Source organism: Leopardus geoffroyi, chromosome B4 (assembly GCF_018350155.1).
Source record: "Leopardus geoffroyi isolate Oge1 chromosome B4, O.geoffroyi_Oge1_pat1.0, whole genome shotgun sequence".
NCBI lineage: Eukaryota > Metazoa > Chordata > Mammalia > Carnivora > Felidae > Leopardus > Leopardus geoffroyi.
Genome location: NC_059341.1, coordinates 138,634,420 through 138,660,817, shown reverse-complemented (window position 1 = coordinate 138,660,817; position 26,398 = coordinate 138,634,420). Strand labels below are relative to the sequence as shown.

General features: G+C 47.9%; 1 protein-coding gene across 5 annotated transcripts in view; it reads right to left on the bottom strand.

Moving 5' to 3' along the window:
• Positions 1 to 26,398, bottom strand: part of ATXN10 (ataxin 10) — a 166,687-nt gene that overhangs the window by 124,818 nt on the left and 15,471 nt on the right. For all 5 annotated transcript variants that reach the window (XM_045464531.1, XM_045464533.1, XM_045464532.1 and 2 more), the window contains exons 2-4: positions 22,907 to 23,098; positions 15,743 to 15,825; positions 2,101 to 2,197 (exon numbers count right to left, since the gene is read on the bottom strand). In XM_045464531.1, the coding sequence (XP_045320487.1) occupies positions 2,101 to 2,197; positions 15,743 to 15,825; positions 22,907 to 23,098 (372 nt within the window). The remainder of the gene's footprint in view (positions 1 to 2,100; positions 2,198 to 15,742; positions 15,826 to 22,906; positions 23,099 to 26,398) is intronic.

Below are 26,398 nucleotides of genomic sequence, written 5' to 3'. Positions count from 1 at the left end.
CCTTTCAGCATCACGAGGGTCAGAGGGTTTACGGGAACGGTGGAAAGATGGTACCCTGGCAAGAGTGGAGCCAAGAGCGTCAGGGGGAGTCCTGCCTCATCACCTCTCAGCTACGCCATCTTAGTTAGGAAGGTCACTGAGTTACCCGTGGCCAATTACGCCCCGGGTTGCGCACTACGGCAGGATTTTTTTTTTCCAGTTCCACTTCATCATAGTCTCCTGGAGGAGGTGTTATCCATACGTTACAGACAGCGACTGTGTGGACTGTGGCTGCCCAAGTGCACAAAGCCAGTACCTCTCAAAGACGGAACCCAAATTTGGTTACATTTGTCTCACAAACGCGTGCAGAGTGCAAATTACCTCTTTCAGTGTGTTTTCTGATATAAAAATGGACTACGATCACCTCCCTGGCCTATCTCACGGCGCTTCCGTGAGGATCAGATTTGACACCGGAAGGAACACCACCGCGTAACCTGTCGCGGCTTCTCTGCCTTGTTCAGGGGCCTTCTCTTCTGGGTTTCTGTGACACTCGGATTTGCTCGAACTGTGTCCGTCTTACACTGCAGTGTGCTCACCTGTTCCTTTATCTCCCCCAAAGCACGGGCTTTTGGGGAATAATAAATAGCTCTAAATTACCCAAATTCCACTCACCTAGCTCAGAACCTCACAGATACTAACTAGGTGTTCAAAATGTTTTAAAGGAAGGAATTCTCAAGAATGAGTAATTTCTATTTCTGTAGCTTGAATTCCACAATTCTTTCCTTCCACCTAAGCTCAATTATCGTGAATCATAAAGATTTGGTGCCTTCAACTCTCATTATTTGGAGGAATTTGAGAGCCAGTTATCGACTCAAGTGAGCTAGGGACCACATTCGAGTTTATGTGATCCTGACATCATACTTTACACGGAAGCCCAGAAAACCGACACGACCGGGGAAGGCAGCAGGGCGTTTAGGCAGCAGAGCACCGCCTTTGGACCCGGAGAGCAGCTCTGCCCTTGACCAGCGGTGAGCGTCGGTTCCTCACCCCGCCCCGCACGGCCGCTCACAGGACAGGAATCGCCCGCACAGAATACCCAACCGGGGCAGAGAAACAGCCACTGCTCGGCCGCCTTACTGCTGCCACGACCACGGACACCCCTCGTGGGCCACGGGGCCTGGACTAGAAGCCAGGCCTCCCACTCTGAGACAGTGCTTCCTACTGCCTACCCTGCCTCCGTTACCCACTCACCTTCTATCCCGGTGCTCAACTTTGTGTGAACTAACAGAAGTTGGTCAAAACAAAGTACCAAATCACCAGGAAAAGCACCGTGAACCAACCTAGACAAACGGATTGGCTGTGCCCATCTTACCGCTCTCCAGATCTACCCAGACAGCCTTGTGCCGGGTACATAACAAGTGCTCGATGGATAAATAATGACCAATTCACTGCCCATACTCCAGCGTTTTATGGCTTTTTTTTCTTACGAATGTGTTTTCCTATAAATCACAGTGAACTTAACAGTATTTCTTACTTTATTTATTTTTTTTTTTTTTTTAATTTTTTTTTTTTCAACGTTTATTTTTTTGGGGACAGAGAGAGACAGAGCATGAACGGGGGAGGGGCAGAGAGAGAGGGAGACACAGAATCAGAAACAGGCTCCAGGCTCTGAGCCATCAGCCCAGAGCCTGACGCGGGGCTCGAACTCACGGACCGCGAGATCGTGACCTGGCTGAAGTCGGACGCTCAACCGACTGCGCCACCCAGGCGCCCCAGTATTTCTTACTTTAATCAAAACTCTTATTTTCTTTAAAAAAAAAAAAAAAAAGCCGACATACAATAAAGGGCATAAATCTTGAGTGTACAGCCCAATAAATTATTAGATGTGGATACAACTCCATAACTACCACGCAGGTCAAGACACGGAACATTCCCAGAACCCCAGGAGACTCCCTCGTGCCCCCTCCCGGCTGGTGCCGATCCTGCCCCCGCCCACCACCACCAAGTGCCATCCTCAACGCTCTGACCAAGGGCTAGTTTTCCCTGTTTTTGAACTTCACCTAAATGGAATGATATAACCAGTCTTTCCAGAAGGAGAGAAACTTTTATCGATATACTCACAGAAAGAGTTCTGGGAAAGCGTGCACCCACACGACAGACTGCGAATCTTCATTCCGTGAGGCGATGTTGCCTAGAAACTGCAGGCCACAGCGAAATGCTGACGATTTATAAAAATAAGAAAGATACAATTTAAAAACTTGTTAACACACCAAATAAACATATCTTAATAGATATTCCACGTCATTAAACGGGAAGTTTCTGTTAACTTCTTTTAACTACATAAGTCTCTCACCGCGATGAAACTTTGGGCATGATGTTAATATTAAAATGCCTTACCAAAACAACGTGCTCCGTACAAACTGAATTAACTTCTTTAAAAAACTGTAAATGTCAACACAATATACCTCTAATTTACATTAACTATCACTGGACTACATGCTCCAATTAAGAGAGTTACTCTTTGACCGGATTTTTAAAAATCTAACTTAATGCTACTTAAAACAAAACATCTAGAACATAATACTATAGAAATATTAAAAGTTAAAAAATAGCAAAAAGATGTATTAGGCAAATACCAGCTAAACAGGAAGTCATAGACCCCTTAAAATGAGACAAACATTAAGGCAAACAAGCATTATCATTTCAGGGGCGCCGGGTTGGCTCAGTCGGTGGAGCACACAACTCTTAGTCTCAAGGCTGTGAGTGTGAGCCCCATGTTGGGTGTGGAGATTGCTAAAGAAAAGAAATAAACTTCAAAAAAAAAAAAATGATTTCAGGATGACAATTCACCAAAAAGATAACAATTATAAATTGTAATCATAACATGGCCTCAAATATATAGATACAAATACACACATATATATATAATTAAAAGAAAAATTGACAAAACTACAGAAGAAAGAAAAAAACCCACAATTAAACTCTGCAGTAGTAACACAACTTTCCTGGTGACTTATAAAACAAGCAGACAAAAAACTAGTGTCTGTAAAAGATTTTAACAGCATTTAGTAACAACCTAGTTGACACATTCAGAACATTTCACCCAATAGAACTAGAGCATATTGGACAACATCCACAACACTGACCACACGCAGTGCTGGCACGGATGTGAGCGACAGGGACGCTCACGCACGGCAGGTAGGGACGCAGAATGGTACGGCCACTGTGAAGGACAGTTCAGTCCCGCGGCTTCTTACAAAACTACGCCCACGCTTAACATACAATCCAACGATCGCAACCCTTGGTCTCTACCCAAAGTAACCGAAAACTTATGTCCACACAAAACCCTGCACATTAATGTTTACGGCAGCTTCACTCATAATTGCCAAATGAAATTATGAAAGCAACCACGACGTCCTTCCGTACATGACCAGATAAATGAACTGCAGTCCGTGCACACAAGGAAACATTACTCAGCACTAAAAAGACACGAGCTATCAAACCATGAACACACATGGAGGAAACTTCCATACAATTACCAAGTGAAAAGGCCACACACCGTATGATCCCAACTGTGACGTTCTGGAAAAAGCGAAACTATGGACACAGTAAAAAGATCTGTGGTCGCCCAGGATCAGGGCAGGGACAATGAACAGGCAGAGCACAGAGGACTTTCAGGCAGTGAAACTATTCTGCATGATTCTATCACGGTGAATACACGTCACTGCACATACTTTTGTCCAAACCCATGAAATGTAAAACACCAAGAATGAACCATGATGTAAACTACGGACTTTGGGTGATAACAACATAACAAATGCATTACAGATGACCCTTGAACATGGGGCGGGGGGCGGGGGGTAAGGGAACTGATCCCCACATGGTCGAAAATCCACAGATGACCTCTGACTCCCCTAAAACTTAACTATGAATAAATAACCTACTGCTAACCAGAAGATTTATCAATGACATAAACAGCTGATTAACACATATTTTGTACGTTGTTTCATACACTATATTCTTACACTAAAGAAAGCCAGAGAAAACAAAATACTAAGAAATCGACGGGGAAGAGACAATACATTTACAGCACTGTTGTGTAAAAGTCCACCTGCGAATGTGAGGAGCCGTGCATTCAAGCTTATTGCTCAGATCAGCTGTCACTATGGCGCCACACGCTGAACGCGAGGGAGGCTGTGCAGGTGCAGGGGCAGAAGACACACGAGAAATCTCTGAACCTTCTCAATTTTGCTGTGAACCAAAAACTGCTCTAAAAAATAGTCTATTAAAGGAAAGAGTAACAGGAGAACACAACTGTGTACCGGCCACAAACACAGACCTGTGTGCAACTCCCAACGTAGCGTGAATGTGTGCAAGGCACGTGACCTCTGTGAGATCCAAGCTCCCCCCCGTAACGTGGACAGTCCCTGTTTTGTCGGTCATAAGGATGACACGGGAACCTGCTAACACAGCTGATCGTGCGGGAGAGAACGCAGAAAAGGTTCACCTGGCCACCCTCTTTACTGGCACAATACAGACTTGATAAATACTGGTTTAAAATGTCAGGTTTCCAAATGTTCCATGAATACATGTGTTTGTTCCTGCAGTCGGAGACTCTAAACAGACACCCTGAGCGCTTACTATACACGCACTCGCTTATCACAATGCTTACTGTACTACCGTATGGAGAACCCTACTGCCAAGACAGGTGCTTTTATCCTCGTTACAGAGCACAGGAGACCAAGACCCACGGCGGTTATAAGGAATCTGACCAAGTCACACAATTGCAAAGTATCGCAATTCCGGATTTATTCCTGTGACCGTATCAACCCAATACGGTTGTCTCGTGCTTATCCGAGCACCCACTTGCTTATACGTGAAGCTGATTCGTGAAAAGGAAAAACGGGTTTCAGCCGCAGAGTGTACGGTCTTCCCAAGGACATACCGCCAAGCACTTCACCACGTGCCGGAGAAAAAGACAAGTCTCCGCGCACTTTTAAAGACTGCCATACAGACAGTGCTCGCTTCCTACGTGGCAATTACACCTACGTGCGAGTGTTTGGGGGAAATTAGTCCCCAAAATGATCGGAAAGTCACCAGGTTTAGAACAAGAAAACAGACCCCTAAATAACCTGTGGGGACAGAAAAGAAATCACTACAGAAATACAATATTTCAAACCAAATGTTAACAAAAATACCTCAAACCAAAGCTTCGCGATGCAGCTAACACAGTACAGGAAGGAAAACCTTTTTAAAGCTTTAAAATGCGTATTTTGGGGAAGAATGACAAAAATCAATGAATACCTGCTTTGAGAAATTACAAAAAGAATAAAAATATCCCAAAACAGGGAAGGAAGAAAATAAAGATTAAGAGCAAGAAATTATTAAAACTGACAGCAGTCATAAAAAGAGGGTATCAGGAAATCGAAAACGTGACTCTTCAGAAAGCACCATACAGACCAACCTTTGGAAAAACGGGTCAAAATGGAGGAAAGGCACAAAGGACGCTGACGTTACACGTTCAGAAATGACAAAGGCGAGGCTGCCAAAAGAGAAAGTCAGAAGATATCACAAATAACATGAGGCCACACTGTTTGCAAACTTCAATTAAATGAACAAAACTCTAGAGCACAGCTAACACAAACTGTCTCTGTAAAATATCCAGGGAATGCCCGCAGAGCGCGACGGCCACGAAGGGAACTGAAGCGGCAGTCACGTTTTCCCACAAAAACACATCCTACGTCCAGACGGCTTTCCCGCCAGCTCACACTCAAGGGAGAAAGACTTCCAATTTACACAACCCTTCCAAAGAACGGGAAGAGAGACAGCAGACCCCCAAACCAAGCCGGTGCGGCCAGCCTCACTGGGACCGATATCCAAGTTGAACACGCACGCTATGAAAAAGGAAGAGAACAGAAGGTAAAAATGCAAAACCCGTGTTTCAGGAGGAATCTCGTACTAGAGAGGAAGCTGCACTCACACCTGCACCGCAAACTGCTCTACCCTTCCAGAGTCAAACTTTGTAAGCGACCACATCAACCTACAAAGGACAAAACGATCCGATCATCCCGAAGACTGCAGAGGACGTAGTTGGTGAAATTCGACACCCGTTCATAATTTTAAACAACAAGCCAAACTGAACAACTCATAGCCACCGAGGAACAGAGGAGGGCTTCTTTAACCTAAAAATGGGTCCCCGACACAGAACGCAAGGCGCACGTTATGGTTAACAGACAGATGGAGAAGGAGCCTTCCTTCTGAAAGGGAAGGAGACAGAGGTGCCTGCTATCACCACGTCCAGTCCACACTCCGCTGACAATCCGGGCCAGCAAGACGAAGAAAGGCCAAACGCTGGAGGAGACGACACTGAACTGTTTTTTTGTTTTCCTCTACGGTTGAAACGTCATTTCTAATGTATGTGGACAACACTTTTAGGCGTACAAGTTGTCTGAATTAGTAAGTCCCAAAAGCTTCTGGATGCAAAGTCAATATTTAAAAAGTCAACGATACTTCCATACATATAGGGAACAAGCAAAAAAAAAAAAAAATCAAGAATGGAGCCTATTCATAAAAGCACCAAAAATGGGGCACCTGGGTGGCTTAGTCAGTCAAGCATCCGACTCTTGATTCTGGCTCAGGTCACTATCTCACGGTTCACGGGTTCAAGCCCCACGTCAGGCTCTGCACTGGCAGCATGGAGCCTGTTTGGGATTCTATGTCTCCCTCTCTCCCTGCCCCTCCCCCGCTCACATCCCTCTCTCTCTCTCTCTCTCTCTCTCTCTCTCTCTCTCATTCTCTCAAAATAAATATATAAACATTAAAAAGAAAAAAGCATCAAAAATGTAACTAAAAATGATGCCCAGTGCCACTAAGAAAAAAGATTCTAAACTTGATCGAGTAAAGAATTATACCACGTTCACAGAGGAGAGGAATCCATTTTTCTCTAGAGATCAAATGCAATCTGAGTCTGAATTCCCCACAGGGTGTGTGTGTGTGTGTGTGTGTGTGGTCATTTTACACATCAGAGAACATCTATACGTTTGTGTGGGCATCTCTAATCTGACAAGATGATTCTAAAATTTATGTCATGATATAAACAGCCGACAGCTGAGACGCTGTTGAAAATCACGAGGTAAGAAGATTTGTTTTCAGAAAACAGGAAGCAATGGTAGGTACCAGTATAAAAAATGGAAATTGGGCTCCTGCCCCACACGACACAGAAAATTCAACTCCAAGTACTAACCTAAGAGTTAAAAAGTAAAACTAGAAAGCTTTTAGAAAACAACACTGCAGAGTAAGATATTTTAAACAAAACACACAAAATAATACCATAAAGAAAAACATTAACCACCTAGACTACATCAAAACTAACACTTTTTTCTCAAAAGCGTGAACATCCTAGGGTTAAAAAACAAAAACTATCCATCGAACAGGAAAAGACGTGAATGAACACGTAACAGAAACACGTAACTACCGCAGGATTTGAGCTTTTGTAAGTCGGTAAAAAGACAGACAAATCTGATTTTAAAAATGGGAGGGGGGGATTTGAAACAACGCTTAATAAAGATCTCCAAAAGGCAAAATATAGGAAGTGCTGAACCCCATGGAAAAGGCCAAGATTCTACGACACACCCACCGGACTGGCAAAAATCAGCCAGATGATACCCGAGCGTCTATGAGAAGGTGGCGCGGCACAGCCAAGGGCTCTCTAAACCCGGCACCTCCCGGACATCCCCGAGAGCCGTGCGCGGGCCGGGTTTACTAGGTTTCCGAGTGGGCGCCGGTTTCGTAAACCCTCCACCGCCTGCCCTGCCAAAGGGCAGACGGGCCCTTCCGGGAAGTCTCCTTCACCGGCTGGCAAGTTCGGCATCGCCAGGCTTCCTGCAGCACGCTGCTTCTCTGGCATCCGCCCGCTGCGGTCAAGTCTCTCCAGTGATTTGCTCCGGCAAATTGTGACCAACCGGGCGTGTCCAGCAGCCGAGAACTTCCTCGGGATGCTTCCGAGCAAGTTCCGAGTCAGGATACCTCCCTGTGAACGACCTGCCCCTGCACCCCAGAGGGTGGATTTCCAGCAAGTTCCGCCGACACCGCCTCCCCACGACTTCCCCACCGGCCAGATCCTCTGTTGTTTTTAATTTTTGTGTGTGTTTATTTATTTTTGAGACAGAAACAGGGCATGAGTGGGGGAGGGGCAGAGAGACAGGGAGACACAGGATCCGAAGCAGGATCCAGGCCCTGAGCTGTCAGCACAGAGCCCAACACAGGGCTCGAACCCACGAACCGTGTGAGATCGTGACCTGAGCCGAAGTCGGACGCTTAACCGACTGGGTCACTCAGGTGCCCCAATCCTGTATTTCAAGACTTTGTGACAGTCAGCAGTTCTTTACATTAAATTGTCCCCGTTCAAGTTATGGCGTTCAAGTTTCCATCTCCTGGACATGCCCTCTCCAGCAGAGCAGATGGAGAGAAGGGAGAGCAGGAGGGAGGAGTGGGGAAGAGAGGGAGGAAGGGACAGGGGGCCCCTGTGGGAGCAAGAGAAGAGGCACCAAGCACAGGCCTTAGAGCAGGATCACAGCTCAGGCAGGACATCAGGCGAACAGAACCGAACTACTTGTTTCAACGAAGAAAACTTGCTATCAGGAATCAGATATGCTACAGAGGCAACACTGAGGTAACACAGACACCGGGGCTACAGGAAACAGCTACCACCCTCGGAACCGAGGCACCAGGGGGAGCTTCTGAGAGCCCAGGACCTGCAGGGGCTCCGCGGGGCTGGGAGCCAGGCCCCTGGGGAAAGGGGCCGCCCGGCGACCGTGGATGCCTCGGAGCACAGGGGACACCTTAGGGAGGGGGCGTGGACAAGGCCTGGCCAGCTGATGACGGTCCCCCCGCCCCCCCGGGGAAACAAAACGAGGCCGACAGGGAAAGCAATGGAAGGTGGGCGCAGGTACGGCTCTGGGAGGGAGACGCGAGTGGGGAGCGAGTCCCTGCCTCCTCCTCCCGCCTGCCGCTCAGCTGGGCCCGACACACGGACGCCCGGGCCTGGCAACGCCACACAGGACCCGGACGCCAGGGTGAGTGACGGTGGCCGAGGAGCCAGAATGACGTCCAACGCGCAGCAATCGCTCCCGTGATGTGCAGGTGGGATTTGGTGGGTTCTTACTGTATCTTCATAGTTAAGGTGGACGGCACCGTCCACATTTCAGATGAAGAAAAGAGGCACAGAGCGAGCACATAAATCAGCGGCCAGTGAGGGGCCGGCCACGACTAAGGCCGCGCTGCGCGCCTTCAAGGCCAGCCGGCTGACGGGAGCAAGCTGGTGTCCGTACGTTCACATGGGCACCGCAATGCTGGCCGGGGAAATACTTGAAATACTTCTGTCCTTTGCGGTAACCAGATACTCCCCCGAAACGCCAGTCCCAGCCCCCTCCTGGCGACACACCCCATACCTAAAAGGCCCCTGCTGGCCGGGCCTCGGCCTCCCAGGGCCGCACCCCAGCTATGCGTGGCATGCGTGCCGAGGCGGAGACGCCCGCGCCCTGCTGTTTGCTCACTGTTTTGGAAGCGGTTCACGTCGGGGCCAGCGCAGCCCATGCAGGCGGAATGGCATGTGACGAGATCCTGAGCGGAAAGAGACCGAGACGCTTCCGAGGAAGTAAACACCAGCACGGGTTGAGCGCCAAGAAGCGAGGGCTGAGGGACAGCGGCAGCGAGAACGGAGGCGGTAACTGACGCTTGCGGAGGATCCACCGGGAGCACCTCCTCTAACCCCCGCGACAACCTGGGAGGCAGGTATTGACATCTACGCCTTTTACACGGGGCAAACCAGAACCCCATCACACAGCCCGCCCCGGGGCAAAAGCAGCAGCAGGTGGGTGGCTCTTCCCCAGGGTGGGAATCGAGGCTGATCAAGGTAACAAGTCACAGGAGAAGGAGCCGAAATGAAAGATTTTGCTCCCCGAAAGGATCCCCGCGCCCACCCATCAGCAACCAGAGGGCAATTTTAAGAGCGGGGGGACTTCCGAAGTCTTTAAGCTTTCTAGGCCTCTGCTTTGCCAGAGGAGGGGGCCGGCCTGCTGGTCGGGGCCCAGGGCTCCCGTCCTCTGTCCTCAGACTCTCAGGGGATCTGGCCTTCCCTTCGAGTCCTATCACCTGATCCCTGGCTGAGCACGGGACGCGCTGTTCCTCCAACAGCTCAAAGGCAGAGTAGCCGCGAAGATGAAGGAAGAGAAGGTGTGTAATGTGCCTGCGCCCCTCACTTACACAGTAACTCAACGATTCCTGCCTCAAAGATGGTAGAACTGTGGCCGGGGATCACCGACACCGAGAGAAGCACAAAAAAAAAAAAAAAAAAAAAAATACAAAGGAAACGATGAACCAAGAACTTCAAAACTGAACAGAGTTAACATTACGATCCAAAAGATGCAAGGTATAGAATTCCAGGTACACAGTCATTCCCATACGTACAAATACTGAAAAAGGACTAAAAAAAGTCAAGTGTTTGTCTAAAGCAGCCTGCATGTACACGATGACTATTTTTCTTTCCACTTTCCTGAGTTTTTAAAAATTACTCTGTAACGAGTTATGGAAAATGGTTACAGTGAAAAGTTAGATCCTCATTTTTAATCTTAAATCACAATTTAAAATGCCCTTTATATTTTCACTGAGTATTTTAGAATGTTAACAGTCAAATCTTTGTAAAATTGCTCACACACACACACACACACACACACACACACACACACGCCAACAATATAAGTTGGTCTGGAAGCCAACTGACCTAACAATTCATCAGGCAGCTAAAAATTAGCACTCTGAATCAGAACATGATTCCAGGAAGGAAAAGGTTTAAAGATGTCCTAGCGGCAAGAAAAGAAATCCCAGACAACTACAAATGGCCGTTTACTTTGACCAAACAGCTTATCAACTGATCTGTGTAAATATTGCAAATGTTACAAAGCCCCTCAAAAATCCCAACATTATTTTTACAGATTAGAAAATAAAGGCCAAAAACAACACCAATAACTCAATTAAAATAACTCATGCTTGTGTTTACATAAAATTTGATGAGCATAATATATTCGTCACACCACTGCAATTATTCTCTGAAAATAATACTCTAAATATTATTTTGACAATGTAATTACAGTTTTTACCTCAAGAGTGGTAACAAAAAGCTGGCACAGATACCCTGCTAAAAATCCACAAAAAGACGATTCTCACAGAGAAACAGTCACAACACAGTATGGGCGCTTTATTAAGAACCAGAATACTTTTGGGGCGCCTGGGTGGCTCAGTCAGTGGAGCGTCAAACTTCGGCTCAGGTCACGATCTCAAGCCCCGTGTCGGGCTCTGTGCTGACACTCTGTCTCTCACACTCTGTGTCAGCTCACACTCTGTCTCTCAAAAATAAACAAACATTAAAAAATTAAAAAAAAAAGAAAGAACCAGAATACTTTTTACAAGGCTTATGTTACGCTTGAACTAACATACTATAAAACTTCTTTAAGTTTCATTGTTGAGTCCAAATTTCACTGCTGAATTCCAAATAAATTCAGGAATACCGTGAACTGCCTTTGCCAAGAAGTGAGAAATACCTTTTTGACGTCCCTTCTCCTCCTTGCCTCAGTAATATCCTCCCACTCTGCCTATAAACACACGTGATCCGCCTGAAGCCAACACAACCGGAACTTACAGACCTAAATGCGTGGAGAGACGGTCCACATTCATGGACCAGAAGACTCAGGGTCACAAAGATGGCCAAGTCTCCCCAAATGGATCTACAGATTCACCACAATTCTCAGTATGCACAATATACAAATAACTCTTGAAATTCACCCACAAAAAAGACAAACAGCCCAATGAACAGCTGGGCAAAGAACCTGAACAGACAATTCCCCAAAGAAGATCTACAAATGGCCAAACCAGGCGCCTAAGAAAGTGCTCGGCATCATTCCTCAAGAGGAAAACGCAAATCGCGATGAGACACCACTGTACAAACGTCAGCATGACTAGAATCCAAAAAATAAATAAATAAATAAAAGGAAAATAAACGTCGACAGGGACATAGAGAAACCGGAATGATGTACGTTCTCAGTAAAGACGTAAAACAGTTCAGCCGCTGAGAAAAGTTTGGCAGTTCCTTGACAATTTAAATATAAAACTGCCCCAGAAATTCTTCCAGATATACCCAAGGAACAGAGAACGGGTACTCGGATGGGACACATCCGTGCCTGCTCAGAGCAGCACCGATCCAAACAGCCAAACGGTGGAGACGACCCCACGTCCGGCACTGAGTGAACAAACAAACTGCTACGTGCACGCGATGGAACGTTGTTCAGTCATCTGAAACAATAAAGTGCTGACACAGGCTACGACGGGGATAAACTCTGGACAACATTCTGCTCAGCGAAAGAAGCCAAAGAAGGTCCAATAATCCTGATTCCACTCACAGGAGAAATCCAGAAGAGGTAATCCCGTAGAGACAGAACGCAGACCAGCGGCAGCCAGGGCTCAGGGGAGGGGAATCGGAAAGCAGCCGCTCAGGGGGCACAGGGTTGCCTTTTGGGATCATGAAAGTATCTGCAATTTGAGCTGGTGGTCGCACAACATGGTGACTGCCCCAAATGCCGCTCAATGGTTCACCCGCAAGTGCTTACCCGTGTGCTTGTGAGTCTCACGTCAGTAAGAAATGTATCACTTAATGAAACTAATACAAACGCGGCTGCCAAGGGGCACTTGGGTGGCTCAGTCATTGGGCGCCCGACTTCGGCTCAGGTCGTAATCTCACGGTTTGTGGGTTCGAGCCCCGTGTCGGGCTCTGTGCTGACAGCTCAGAGCCTGGAGCCTGCTTCGGATTCTGTGTCTCCCTCCGTCTCTGCCCCTCTCCCACTCATACTCTCTCTCTCTCTCTCTCAAAAATAAATAAATGTTAAAAAAAAAAATTAAAAAAAACAAAAACAAATACAGCCGCCAACCCGGCAAACAACTCTGAACACACCAACACAACACAACACAACACAACACAGGTGTCTGAAGATCTGCCCTCTGATTGGCACGTATCAATGAAAAGCCAGGCCACCACACAGCCAATGTATTCATCAACGACAAATCAGGTCATGAAAAGTTTCAGCAATCAGCTCCTTTAAGTTTTTCGTCGGATCGCCTACTTGCTTCGGCGAAGAGAAAAATCAGTCCCGTGAAACAGTCTTTGATCACGTGAACACACCCTACAGTAAGTCTCCCATGGCGCGTCTGGGGTAGAGCAGAGGGGCCCCTGGAGCCCGGGGAAGACAGGAGGGCGCCTGATGTGCTGCCGTAAGGATGGGGAGCGGCGGCCGAGGGGCCATTTCAGGAGCAGCGCTGCTGCGCGGGGGCGTGGGGATGGGGCTCAACGCCCCAGCGGCGGGCCGCTCGCTCTGGCAGTTACTCGGTCACAGCGTGCGCGCCCTGCCTCCCCGGGGTGTCTCACTCAGGAATCCATCCAGGGAAACCCACGTCCGCCCGCTTCGGTGCTGCCAGGGCCACACTACCCACCACGCCAGGAGGTCTCAGTGATTATGGAACGCGGTCCACTCCGAACTCCCCTTCTCACGCCACACACGGGATTCAAAACCAGAGGCTTTTCCACGCAACAGAGCGCAACCTGGATCTCGCTGCCGATTTGTCTTCCCCCAACTTGAGCACGGAGGCTTCCGTTTCGCCATAAAATGAAGCTACAAAAAGACCGTTAAGCATAGAACGTCTTCAAAATGCCCTCCAACTAAATCCTACACCCTATCGGTTTCTCGAGAATACCTGAGAAATCAGAGCTGTTCAAAAAAACGCAGAGCAAATGCTTTGTGTGCAGAGTCTTAGACAATTTAGTTAATTGAAAAGATCACTGCGATTCCCCAAAAGAAGAACTCTCAACCAGGTAGAGACGCAGGAATTTTAACAAAGGCGTTTTAAATGAGAACACTAAGGAATCACAGAACAGGAAGAGAACGGAACTGAGCCAGGCAGCACCTCTGACAGCTAATTTAGCCCCCTGTGCTCTGTGCCTCAGTTTCTCTGCCGGTCTAGTTCTCTCCCCGACCCCAACGGTATATTACCATGAAGATGAAAGGCCTCACTGTTTTTTTGTTTTTTATTTTATTTTTTTCAACGTTTATTTATTTTTGGGACAGAGAGAGACAGAGCATGAACGGGGGAGGGGCAGAGAGAGAGGGAGACACAGAATCGGAAACAGGCTCCAGGCTCTGAGCCATCAGCCCAGAGCCCGACGCGGGGCTCGAACTCAAGGACCGCGAGATCGTGACCTGGCTGAAGTCGGACGCCCAACCGACTGCGCCACCCAGGCACCCCAAGGCCTCACTGTTTAGAGTCAGTACAGGCAATGAGAACTAAATGTAAACCAACTTATAAATCAGATCACATTCTACAAACTGCTGGCGATTGTTCCTTTATTTTTTTTTTTAAAGTTTATTTATTTTGAGAGAGACAGAGCACGCATGTGCGTGTGTGGGGAAGTGGCGGGGGGGGGGAGGATGGGGGCGGGGGGCAGGGCGGGGGGTAGGGAGAGAGAATGAATCTCAAGCAGGCTCCACGTGCTATTGGAACAGAGCCAGACTCAGGGCTCTGATCATGACCTAAGCCAAGATCGAGTCAGATGCTTAACCAACTGAGCCACCCAGGCACCTGTGGGGATTTCTCCTTTAGAGGATGTATTTATTGAATTATCAGAAAGAATTTGTTTAATCCACGATCTAGTAAATCTTATAAGTCGAACATTTACATTAAGATTTTATTACTAAATGACTTGGGTTTGCCCAGAAGCGTTCCAAGGCCTTAGATAGAGATCATATGTTAAAATTCTGTTTTCTTACAGGATATTACAGTAATGATCCCTGTCCAAAGAAGAAGTATGGATGCTAATACCTTAAGAACCAAAAACATTCAAAACAGTCTAGAAGAGCTTCCTGGTCTTCAAATCAAGAGGCTTGATTTCTCTCCTAATCCCTCATCGACAGCTATCCAACAGTCAGAGAGCTACCCTCCCTCAGTCGTGCCAGGTATTTGACTTAGGGAACATACTTAGCACCAGACTCCCTCCACTGCACTGTAAACATGCGGAGGCAAAGATTTTCCGCCTGCGTTGGTCACTGTTCAGAGCACACTCAGCACCAAGAACAGGCATGCCACCCTCACACATCCTGAGAGACACCATTACTTGGCGAGGGCCACCATAACGAAGCACCACAGAGTGGGTGGCTGAAGCAACGGGAATTTATTTTCCAAGTTCGGAGGCTAGAAGCCCGAGGTCATGGTGTGGGCAGGGCTGGTTCCTTCTGAATCCCTCTCCTGGGCTTGCAGATGGCTGTCCCCTCCCCGTGTCCTCGCGTGGTCGTCGTCTCCCTGCGTGTCTGTGTTCTGACCTCCTCTTCTTACAAGGACACCAGTCATAATGGATTACTTATCTTACCTTATTTATCTCTTCAAAGGCCTGGTCTCCAAATATAGCCACATTCTGAAGCACTACAGGGTGGGGACTCCGCCATGTGGATCTGGGGACAGGTCGGGGGGGCGCAGTTCAGCCCACAACAGAGGGAGGAAAGGAAGCCGTTGCCACTTTTTTATGGAAATTCACTAGCATCACTAAATACATTTCTCTGTATCATGAAACACGACACGTTTGCTTTAATGAACGATGTAACACTCCAAGTTGTAGTTTTTAAACCCGTTTCAAAGACACAAATAACCCGTGAATCATACCGCAAGTTACCTGTCAACAGGGATTCCTGTTCCACCCGCAGTTCACGGAAAAGAAGAATCAAATCGACAGCGACACCAATTGTATCCAAGTTCCTGCAAAGCGTTTTTAAAAAAAGAAAGTTAAACACGTTGATTTTCTTAAACCTGCATTTCAAATGATGAGCCAGGGAAGGGCGCCGTGAGCACTGGCTAACGGTTCCTGCACTGAACAGAACCGTGGCCCTGAGCTGTCCGCATCATAACCTCCAAACCTGTGGACGCGTCACCTTATGTGGCAAAGGGGACTCTAGGTTGTGAGGAGATTCGGGCTCTTGAGATGGGCAGATTATCCTGGATTAAACCAGGTGGACCCGATGTGGTCACGAGGGTTCTTGAAAGCAGAATACTAGAGGGTCAGAGTCCGGGAAGGGGCCGCGAGCCCGGGGAACACAGGCGGCCTCTAGAAGCTGGGGAAGGCCAGGAAAAGGATTCTCCCCGGGAGTCTCCAGAGGGAACTCAGCCTCCTGAGCTCCTACACCAGAAGGTAACAGATCCGTGTTGTGTTACGTCACTCAACGTTGGGTAATCCGTCAGAGCAGCAGCAGGAAACTAATGCGGATCTGGGAGCAGGAGCAGAGGTGCGCCGTGAAGAAACATCTGAACAGTGGGTGCGGCTGTGGGACCGGGGACCGGGCACTGGGCCGGGGCGGGCAGAACTGGGAGGCGCAGGATGAAAAGCTCTGATGCCGTGGGTAGGTGTGTGGACACCAAAGGCACCGCTGGTGAGGGCTCAGGAAGAAGTGAGGGAACCGATCATCGGAAACCGGGGAAAGGGGGCCCTTCCTCCACAGGGGAAGAAGCTTAGCAAAATGAGGAACCTGGACATTCAGCTGAGCAGGTTTCCAGGCGACATGCTGGACGTGTGATCTGACTGCTTCTTGCTGCGTATGATACAGTGACGCCAAGGGGAGAAATAAAGGAGGTGGAAAGGGAACCAGGTCTTGCTTCAGGAAACTCAGTCTAGCCAGACCGCAAAAGATGCTACAACTGGGACAGACTGTCAAGAAAAGTGTGCTCTGGAGAGAGCCAAATCTTTCCGGACAACCTTTTGCTCATGACTTGGAAGGATCAAAAGGTCAGAGTGTTCAGACACACGGCGGGGGGAGCTCTCTGAAGAGGTAAGGGTGGGACTCACTCCCCTCCGTCACCGCAGCAGGACCCAGGAATAGAGATGGGGTTATCTAGGAAGGCTCTATGGAGGGCCACCTTGTCTGATGGCATGAATCCCCATGACATACAGGTGAGACCCACAAGGTTGTTGGAAAGGTTCTACTGGTAGAAACTCTGCCAGCGTGGACAAAATGCACCGAGAAAGGATGAAATCAGACTCCCCAAATCCTACAGGCAGGAAGTAGGCTGATCCAACTACTCAGGCGCAAACGTGTGCTACCCTTCAAGAAAAAGGAAGGGTGATGCTGAGGGGAGGGCCGGGGGCACAGCCTCAAGCCACAGAGGATTCTTCCCAGGCCCTGAAACCTGCGTTTGCCCAACGGAATTCTGAAATTGCTTGGGATCAGTAATTCCTCTTCTCCTTCAATTTTCTCCTCTCTCAAAGCATAATGTCTAAAACTGTTACCTTAGGCTTTGGGGAGCAGATAACTTGTCTAGCTTCACATGTGCACAAAGAGAAATTCTGCCCCAGGATGGAGCGCGTCCAGAGTCAGACCCATCAGCAGTTTCTACATGACTGGATACTGAGATTTGGAACTTCTCAGTTGATGACTTAGAGGAGATTCTGTACTTGAGCTGATGCTGTCAGGGTCAAACACGTGGGGACCTCGAGAAGGGATGAATGCTTTCTGCACATGTAACAGACGTCAATCTTTAGGGGCCAAAGGGTGGGCTGTGGTAGGAAAATTATGGCCCTGAGAGGTGTCCACATCCCAAACTCTGGAACCTGTTAACACATTATCTCACATGGCCAAAGGGATGTGGTATAAGAAGAAAAATACTTTTGGTCTTTGTCCCCAGTTCCTGGCCCAGAGCTCCTAAAACCCCTGGAATTTCTGGTGTGGTCAGGAGTGTCTTCTGTTACTCACGACAAGCCCCGTTCAACCATACGTGACCTTATGCTGATAAGGTGACTCTTTCTGGGTCTCCAGGTAGCTTCACAGGGGGGCTGGCTGCCTGGGAGGGGGGACGAACCAAGTGATCAGGGGCTGTAACTTTCACCCCAACCTCCAGACCTCTGGAGAGGACGGGGTCTGGAGAGCGAGATTCATCACCAACAGACAATGATCAAGCCTATGTGAAGGAACCTTCGTAAAAACCCTACTACACGGAAGTTTGGAAACCTTCAGTGTGGCTGGGTGAACACAACAGAACGCCAGGAGGATGCAGACGGGCCCAGGGAGGGCAGAGAGCCCTGTAGCTGCCCACCTGTCCTACACATCTCTTCTGTTTGGCTATCCCTAAGTTGTATCCTTCATGGTGAACTGGGGACAGGATGTAAAGGCTTCCCTGAGTTCTGTGAGCCTTTATACTGGATTACCATATCTGAGGGGTGTCACGGGAACCTCCAAATTTGTAGTCAGCTAGGCAGAGATATAGCTCAGGTACCCCGTTCACATCTGAAGCAAGGCCATCCGGTGGGACTGAGTCTTTTAAGTTATGAGATCAGATGCCACTAACTCCAGATAGGTCCAAATAGAACTAAACTGCTGGACCCCCAGCTACTGCCAAAGACTTGAAGTTGGTCAGAAAACACCGCGAGAGACTTTTTCGATGCGATTAAATCAATGGTTTTGAGATGATGAGGTTATCCTGGATTATCTGTGTGGGCGTCATGTGATCCTGAGTGCTTACCAGAGGCATACAGGATGGTCAGAGCCAGAAAGAGATACCGGAAGATGCCACAGTGTTGCTTTGAAGACGGGGAGGACGGAGCCATGAGCCAAGGAAAACGGGCGGGCGGCCTCAGGAAGACAGAAAAACCAGGGAACGGCTTCTCTATTAGAGACCCCAGAAGGAGCCAGCCCTGCCGATACCTTCACTTGAGGTCAGTGAGACTGATTTTGGACTTGTGACTCCAGAACTATGAAGCCAACGAATTTCTGTTGTTTGAAGCCATCGGGTTTGCAGTAATTTGTTAGCAGCCAAGGAAACCAACGCAGCTCCCGACCTGCCTCACTTCTCAACACGAATCAGACCGGAGCCAAGATATTTCCTTCCGGGGCTAGTGGGTACATGGGGAGGGTCCTCCCTCCCTTCCCCAAGGCCAGGGGGTCAGAGAGCCACTGTTCCTTCCTCCTTTACTTGTCAGACCAGTATAGGAAAAGAGGCCGTTCCTGCTCTTGCCTCTATACGGCCAGATGGTCACCGGGCCAATGTGCCCACGGCCTATTTCTATATGGCCAGAGTTCTTGAATTAAAAAAAGAGAAAGAGAGAAAGAGAAAAGAAAAAAACCTGTAATTTCATGAGATGAAAATTTTACCAAATTCAAATTTAAACGCAGCCACGGGCATTCAGTCACGTGTTACCTGTGGCTGCTCTCACACCACGACAGGAGAACTCAGAAACCGGGACAGCGATCACAAAGCCTGAACCATCTCCCTGGCTCTTGAGGGTAAGAGTGTAGCGACCCCCGCAGCAGGGTTTACACCGGCCTGCGGAACTAACTGCTTTGGGTAGTGCTGAGAACTTCCTGAAATTTCCCTGGACTCCGATTGTCTGCCTCGCCGTGTTATACACTCCATATGTGCAGAACACAACCTTGGTCTACACAAGGGCAGCGTCCAGACAGAAGATGTAAAAGGCCTGGAGAGCATCACACCTTTTGATTAACTCCTTCATAACTTAACACAAAGCGCCAGAAAACTCCATAACAGCTGCAATCTGAATCCCGACAGGCTCAGAAATTAGCTAAGGTCGACTTTGAAGTCCTTACTAGAATCTTTTGTGTTTCTGACCAGAAAAATGGTTTTTCCAGGAGCTGGTGCCTTAACCGGTAGGAACTTCCCTCGAAGATCAACTGTGAATAATAACACAATCCTAGAAGGAAAGAGGCAGAAAAACGAACACCTTCTAACGTTCATTCTCACTTCACCCCTAAGTGTAAGCTGCGTGCGAGCGGGATCCCACGGCCACGAAGCACAGTGCGGGCTTTGACGGCCCCTCCGGAAGACGGCTGACATTTCATCTGCCACGGTGTTTACTCTCGTAATGTTTGAATTGTTACAGTTTCGGTATTACTTTTACACTCAGAAAAAGAAAATGAGAATTCATTTCCAAGAAAGACGTATCCTCATCCGCTTTCATCGTACCACCCCATTCCCGAGCAGGTGCAGAACCCACGGGCGCAGCACACTTGCCGTCTGCAGGAGTAAGCTCACGGGACACTCCTGACGGCCTGTGTGGGAGACACGGCCTGCCCTGCTCGGGGACGCCGAGGCTCTCGTTCAGGGTCCCGTGGCTGTTTAAGGGACGGAGCAATCACGCACAACAGGGTCAACGGGTGTCGCAGAGCGCTTGGGGCAGCTGTGGAGTCACAGAGAAGGTTCCCTGGCTCTCCTGTTCAGACGAGTTCCATACCCAAGTCACAGTTTCCTGTCTGTTAAGAATGGAAAAATAGGAGCATGCTATTTCTCGGGTTTGTTCTAAAAACAAAACAAGATCCTGCAGATCAAGCCCTTGGGACAAAGCCTGGGCGGAGGGCAGGCCCCCCGAAGGCTCGCTTCCTTCCCCACGAGGCTGGCAAAGCACAGGATGAGTCTGCCTGCCCACAGTCAAAGAGTCTCCGTCCTAAGGCTCTCCTATCCCTCCCCCATCATGCAGGAGGGCCTCTCTGCCAGGAAATGGACAAAGCACACTAGTCCCTGCCCACTGCTGCTTAGCACTAACTAGTTATGTTTTTACATGGTAACTATTATTAGCGACATTATTATTGTTTCTAGGCATTTATCTGCAAATGGACAGCAGGCTCTGTTTGGTATTAAAGTTACACAACCCTGGCATTTCTCCCCCTTCTCCTTTGATCTTAAAAATCTCATTCATCACATCAAAGCCCCAGGTATAAGACTGTCTAGGCAGCAAAGGGGGTCCCTCAAGTGGCTTCTGGACCAGCCCAACTTTGCCCACCACAGCAGTGACGGAGGCCTGGAGGCTCTGTCTACATTCAATTCCAGGAAAGGAAGCTGAGCATGCTCTTTGTGGCTTCTGACTTCATCTCAAGAAAAAACGTGTAATAAAAAGCAGATTCCATTAAATCAGAGGAAAGGTGCTCAGTTCTGGGAAGAGAGAGTAAGCAGCAGGCAAAGAACAGAGCCTGGCAATTCTCTTGCTCACCTTCTTAACTACTTTAAAAAATGTGCACCTTAGGGGCACCTGAGGGGCTCAGTCGGTTGGGCGTCTGACTTCGGCTCAGGTCGTGACCTCACAGTTTGTGAGTTCAAGCCCCGCATCGGGCTCTGTGTTGACAGCTCAGAGCCTGGAGCCTGCTTTGGATCCTGTCTCCCTCTCTCTCTGTCAGTCCTCTGCTCATGCTCTGTCTCTCTCTCAAAATAAATAAGCATTAAAAAAATTAAGAAATGGGGTGCCTGGGTGGCTCAGTCGGTTAAGCATCCAACTTCAGCTCAGGTCATGATCTCAGTCCATGAGTTTGAGCCCCGCTGACAGCTCAGAGCCTGGAGCTTGCTTCAGATTCTGTGTCTCCCTCTCTCTGTCCCTCCCCCGCTCATGCTGTCTCTCTCTCTCTCTCTCTCTGTCAAAAATAAACCTACATTAAAAAAAATTTTTTTTAAATGTGCACCTTATAAAATGGGTGGAAAGAGTTTCCAACCTTGCACAATCTTAAGGAAATCTTAAGACAGGTGATCTCAGAAACGTACAAGACATGCTCCTTGTTCAAAGCAAACACAAGGGTAATGAATTAAAAGACTAAAACTAAGTAAAACATTTCCAACTAAGAAAAGTGAGGTCCAGAACGGCATATGCCTTTAGAAAGGCAGAACCTAGGATCGGAGAATCAAAATTAGGTTAAAATCACTGTGCTACATAACCATAACCAAATACCTCATAACACATTAGAAATATAGTAAAACCTTGGTTTGAGAGCATAATTCGTTCTGGAAAGATGCTTGTAATCCAAAGCAATTGTATACCAAAGCTAATTTCCCGGTGAGAAATAATGGAAACTCAGATGATTCATCCCACGACCCAAAAATATGCCTATAAAAATGACTACAATACTGTAATATAATACCAAATAATTTAAAAAACATTAAAAGTATAAAGAAAAACAAATTAACCTGCGCTGACCTTGGAAAACCTTCGTGGCTGGTGTGAGGGAGACCAGAGAGAGGAGGGTTACTGTGTAGGACGACTTTCACTGCCACTAATGGAATCACTGCTGTCATTGGCTCAATGGAATCTTCTTCTGCCTGGGGGCCACTGCAGATGCTCGCAGCGATGTAGGCTACGGTGCAGTATTAATAAACTCTTGTCATGTACCGTATTTAATGTAACTGGCAATAAGGCAGCAGGGGAAAGGGTCTCTATCTGCAGGCAGCCTGAGCTAGAAGGAGGCAAAGCATTTCTAAGCTCACTCTTGCCCGGAAAAGCAAAGGACTGTCCACAGGTGCTTTGAAGTGACCAAAAAAAAAAAAAAAAAAAAAAATACACTAGTGTCGGCTGTGAGCACCTTCCAACGTTCTGAAAAATCACTGATTTCTGCCAAACACCGCAGCCTGAGACTGAGCATCTGAGCACGGGAGACGATCACCCAAAGTCCCTCCGTGAGCAAGAGAGAGAAGAAACACTGGCTCAGTTGTGATCATGTGACGTCTGGCATCACGTACTATTCATATTGCAAGACATCGCTCATTTATCAATTAAAAACGTATCGGAAAGGTTTGCTGGTCTTGCAGAACCCTCACACGAGTTACTCGCGATCGAAGGTTTTACTGTATAAATAACAAACTGAAATAACCCCCAAGGTTAAAAACATTCTATCCTATGTCGTGCCATCTATGTGCTCATCTAAAAGCCTCTAATGGCAAAGCCTGCAAAGCACCTGTCCCCTGGAGACGTAAAAACAGAGCCTCGTGGTAACACTGGTTAGCACTGCGACACCAACGCTGTTTCTCGCCGATAAACCTGCACGACGGAACAAATGTGCATATACACAAAGAGTACTACCTGATGGAATTCTGGTTCACGGAACACTCTATGCAGGCATTTCGGAGACACCGGAAGCATTCTGTTATTAGCTGCAGACTGGAAGTGAGATGTTCCACTTGAGAGGGGTCTCTGCAGGCCAACTCAACAGCATGAGAAGATTTCTTCAAGATGTCCAGGACTCTTTGGAAGATAGTCCTGGGTGCCGTTTCTCTGAAAAAGGATAGAACTGTTACAAACCAGAGGGAAAAAAAAAGTCGAATTTCCAAATGTCGTATCCAGAATACGGTTTATACTTCTATCTGTGGGGAGCCGGGCCCGGCCTGTCTGTCCCAGTTCCTTGGCTTGCAACACAAAATAAAAGAGCTACATCTATGGAGTGCTGAGCCAGGTACCATTCTTACCAACTTCTTCGTATATTATTTAGTAAAAACCCAACTGAAGAAGAGGGGAGTTGAAGTAACTTGCTCATATAACTCGGCTAATAACGGGCAGAGCCACATTTCCAATAGGAGTCGGACTCGAGTACTCCCACAGCCCAAAGACCGGTGACGGGGGATGGTCTACGCCTATAGATCTGTCCTTAATCGAAACAGAATATCTACATTTTATGTTCTAGAAAGAGAATATAACCACGTCTGCTGTCACCCAATAAGTACTAAAATACAATTATGAGAAACAGTCTTCGTGAAGCTGTCAGGGAGGCCAACGCGTTGTCCACTCCCTAGATACAGAGAAGCCAGCAACAGCACATGGTCTGAGCTGGAATATTCCACTGCAGATGAGAGGCAGAGAGAAAGAGGAGGAGGAGGAGGGAGGGCGGGAGACGAACAGGGAGAAACGCAGAGAGAGAAACAGAGATAGAGAGAGAGGTGGGAGGAGAGGGGGAGAGGGCGGGGGGTGAGGGCACCGTCCACCCGTCCCGAGTGCGTGCCCAGGGGAGAAAATGAGCCCGTGGCCGTTCCCTGGGGGCTTCTCCGTTCCCACAGGCCTCTCACTCGGGAAGCAAGGCCTGCAGGGGCTACCGTTACAGAGCTACGGAGATAAGCATTTGTGGCGCAACGTGGCACCGAAATGCAAGCCAACTTCCTCATTCCGTGAGTCTCCTAAAGAAGCAGCAATCTGTTCTCATGTTAGAAGAAAAACTGCTGGGCTGGGCGATTTGAGACATTCTCGCAGATTCTTTCTGACCATGAGAATTTTCGCCTTTGGCCCTGTCGTAGAGTCCCAGCACCCTCCTTTCTTCCTCGCTCCGCGCCAGATTATCAGATTATCAGGGGAGCGCGCGCTGAGGCAGAACCGCGGACACGGACCCACCACGGTCACGGCGCCGGTGCTGGCGGGGTCCCTCCACACGTCTGCCCCCCTCCCAGAGGAGACACTTCCCTCCCTGAGTCCTGTGCTTCCACTGGCGGGTTTTTACCGCATGGACAGATAACATAAATCACACTGTTTACCGGTGACTGAGTGGGTGACCGAATAAACGACGTGCAAGTCCAAGGGTACAGTATTTATCCTGCCTCAATGACCGTAAGAAACAATTATGCGCGTGAGCCATTTTCAGCGATGATTTGCCATAAAAAAGTTCACAGACACTCTCACGACATCTTTAAGGAGCACTAAACACGGTGCAGACGCAAACGTGCTAAGAAAACACACAAGAGTTCAAAACATTTCGAAGGATGCCAACAGTGATCAGGATTTCCAGAACAAAGATTACATCTAATTATCTGCCCCCACTGCACAAAGCTTCGACGGCATTTATGATTTAATATTACAGTCAAATAAACAGAGAGCTATAACTTGAATGATCAACAGTAATACCTCTTTTTCCTACTAAGAGAGCTGAGAAACGTGTATTCACACTTGTGATGAAGAAGCCTCCCTCTGACGGTCCTTTGCAAGCTACCCTCACTCGGGCAACACCTTCCTGCTGCGAACCGTCTCCCCTGATGCCACCCTTTGAAATCCTGACATCTGTTTTACTCAATATTCGTATCGAGCACATCAAAAGCTTTGGACTCAGACTATGGCAGACTAAAAAGCAAAACAGAAAAAAAAGCATTGTTCTTAGGAAAACTGGAGAACTGATATTCCCACCATAGAACAATTAGCAAGTTCATGAACTATCCTATGACTAATTCCCAATGCTACGTGATAATCTGTCATATATGCACCATGACTTTCTCCTTTATTACTCTTCTAATCAAAAAAAAAATGTTTGAGCTGGGGCCAATCATCATATTCCTGAAATCAAAATAACTATTAACAGCTACTAGAGAATAATTACGGCAGCGTTTACTCAGCATACAACAATTCACATTTGCGGTATAAAGAGAAAATTCGGGCTTGCGATTACGGTCATTTGTTCTCCCCCAGGCTGCCCACCCATGGATTCCTGAAAACACCAAGCACTGGGCAGCCCTCTTTGTCTGTTCAAACATATGCCCTCCCAGAATGCACTCTGCACACAACCACCCCCAATTCTCTGCCTGGAAAATCTCGCATCTCCTTATCGAGGCCTTTTGAAAACTCTCAGCCCTGGGGAAACTCCTCCGCTACTCAAGGCGGAGCAGCTCCCATCTCTATGTCCCACTGGAACGCACTCTGTCCATAACGCTGGAATAACACTTATCCACCGTAGATTATACGCACTTATCCAGTCTAGCTCCCCAGCTAGCCCATAAATCCCAGAAAACAGAGCCTATCCTATTTTTTTCTGCATCCCCAGGGCCCAGAACTGGCATTCAATAATTGCATTTATTCAATTCAAGTGTATAACAGAAAGACTACCTGCACGTTCGGCGGCACCTAAATGCCTCGTAGACTTGTACTGAGAACGCGCCCTGAGCCAGACACCAGCCCTGGGATGAGCAATGACATTAGCGCATCCGGCGGCAGCAACTGGAAAAAGGGTACAGAGGCATCGACTCTTCCATTCCCATTAAGAAATCCATATATCCAGAAACTTGAAAAAATATCACGTCTTAAGTAAGATGTAGATATCTCACGAGTAACATTTAACAAACATCTAATTTCTTCTCCACTACATGATACAATGGATGAACTTAAAAGCGGGAATGTAACCCGATTAACTGTACTTTAAATTTCTTTAGGGGCACCTGGTTGGCTCAGTCAGTTAAGCATCCAACTTTGGCTCAGGTCATGGTCTCATGGTTCATGGGTTCATGGGTTCAAGCCCCACGTCGGGCTCTGTGCTGACAGCTCAGAGCCTGGAGCCTGATTCACATTCTGTGTCTCCCCCTCTCTCTGCCCCCTCCCCCCGGCTCACACACACTCTCTCTCTCTCTCAAAAATAAACATTAAATTTTGAGAGCAGAGACTATTTGTTAGATGTCTGGCTCCCGAGGTAAAGGGTAGGAGGAAAAAACTCTTCTAGAGCCATATAATAAATATAGACTTTATTCACCATCTTTGTGTACAACGTATTAACGACTTTCATCAGAAGTAGACGTAAAGAGCTTTTACTCACTGAGAGAAAGACCTATGAAA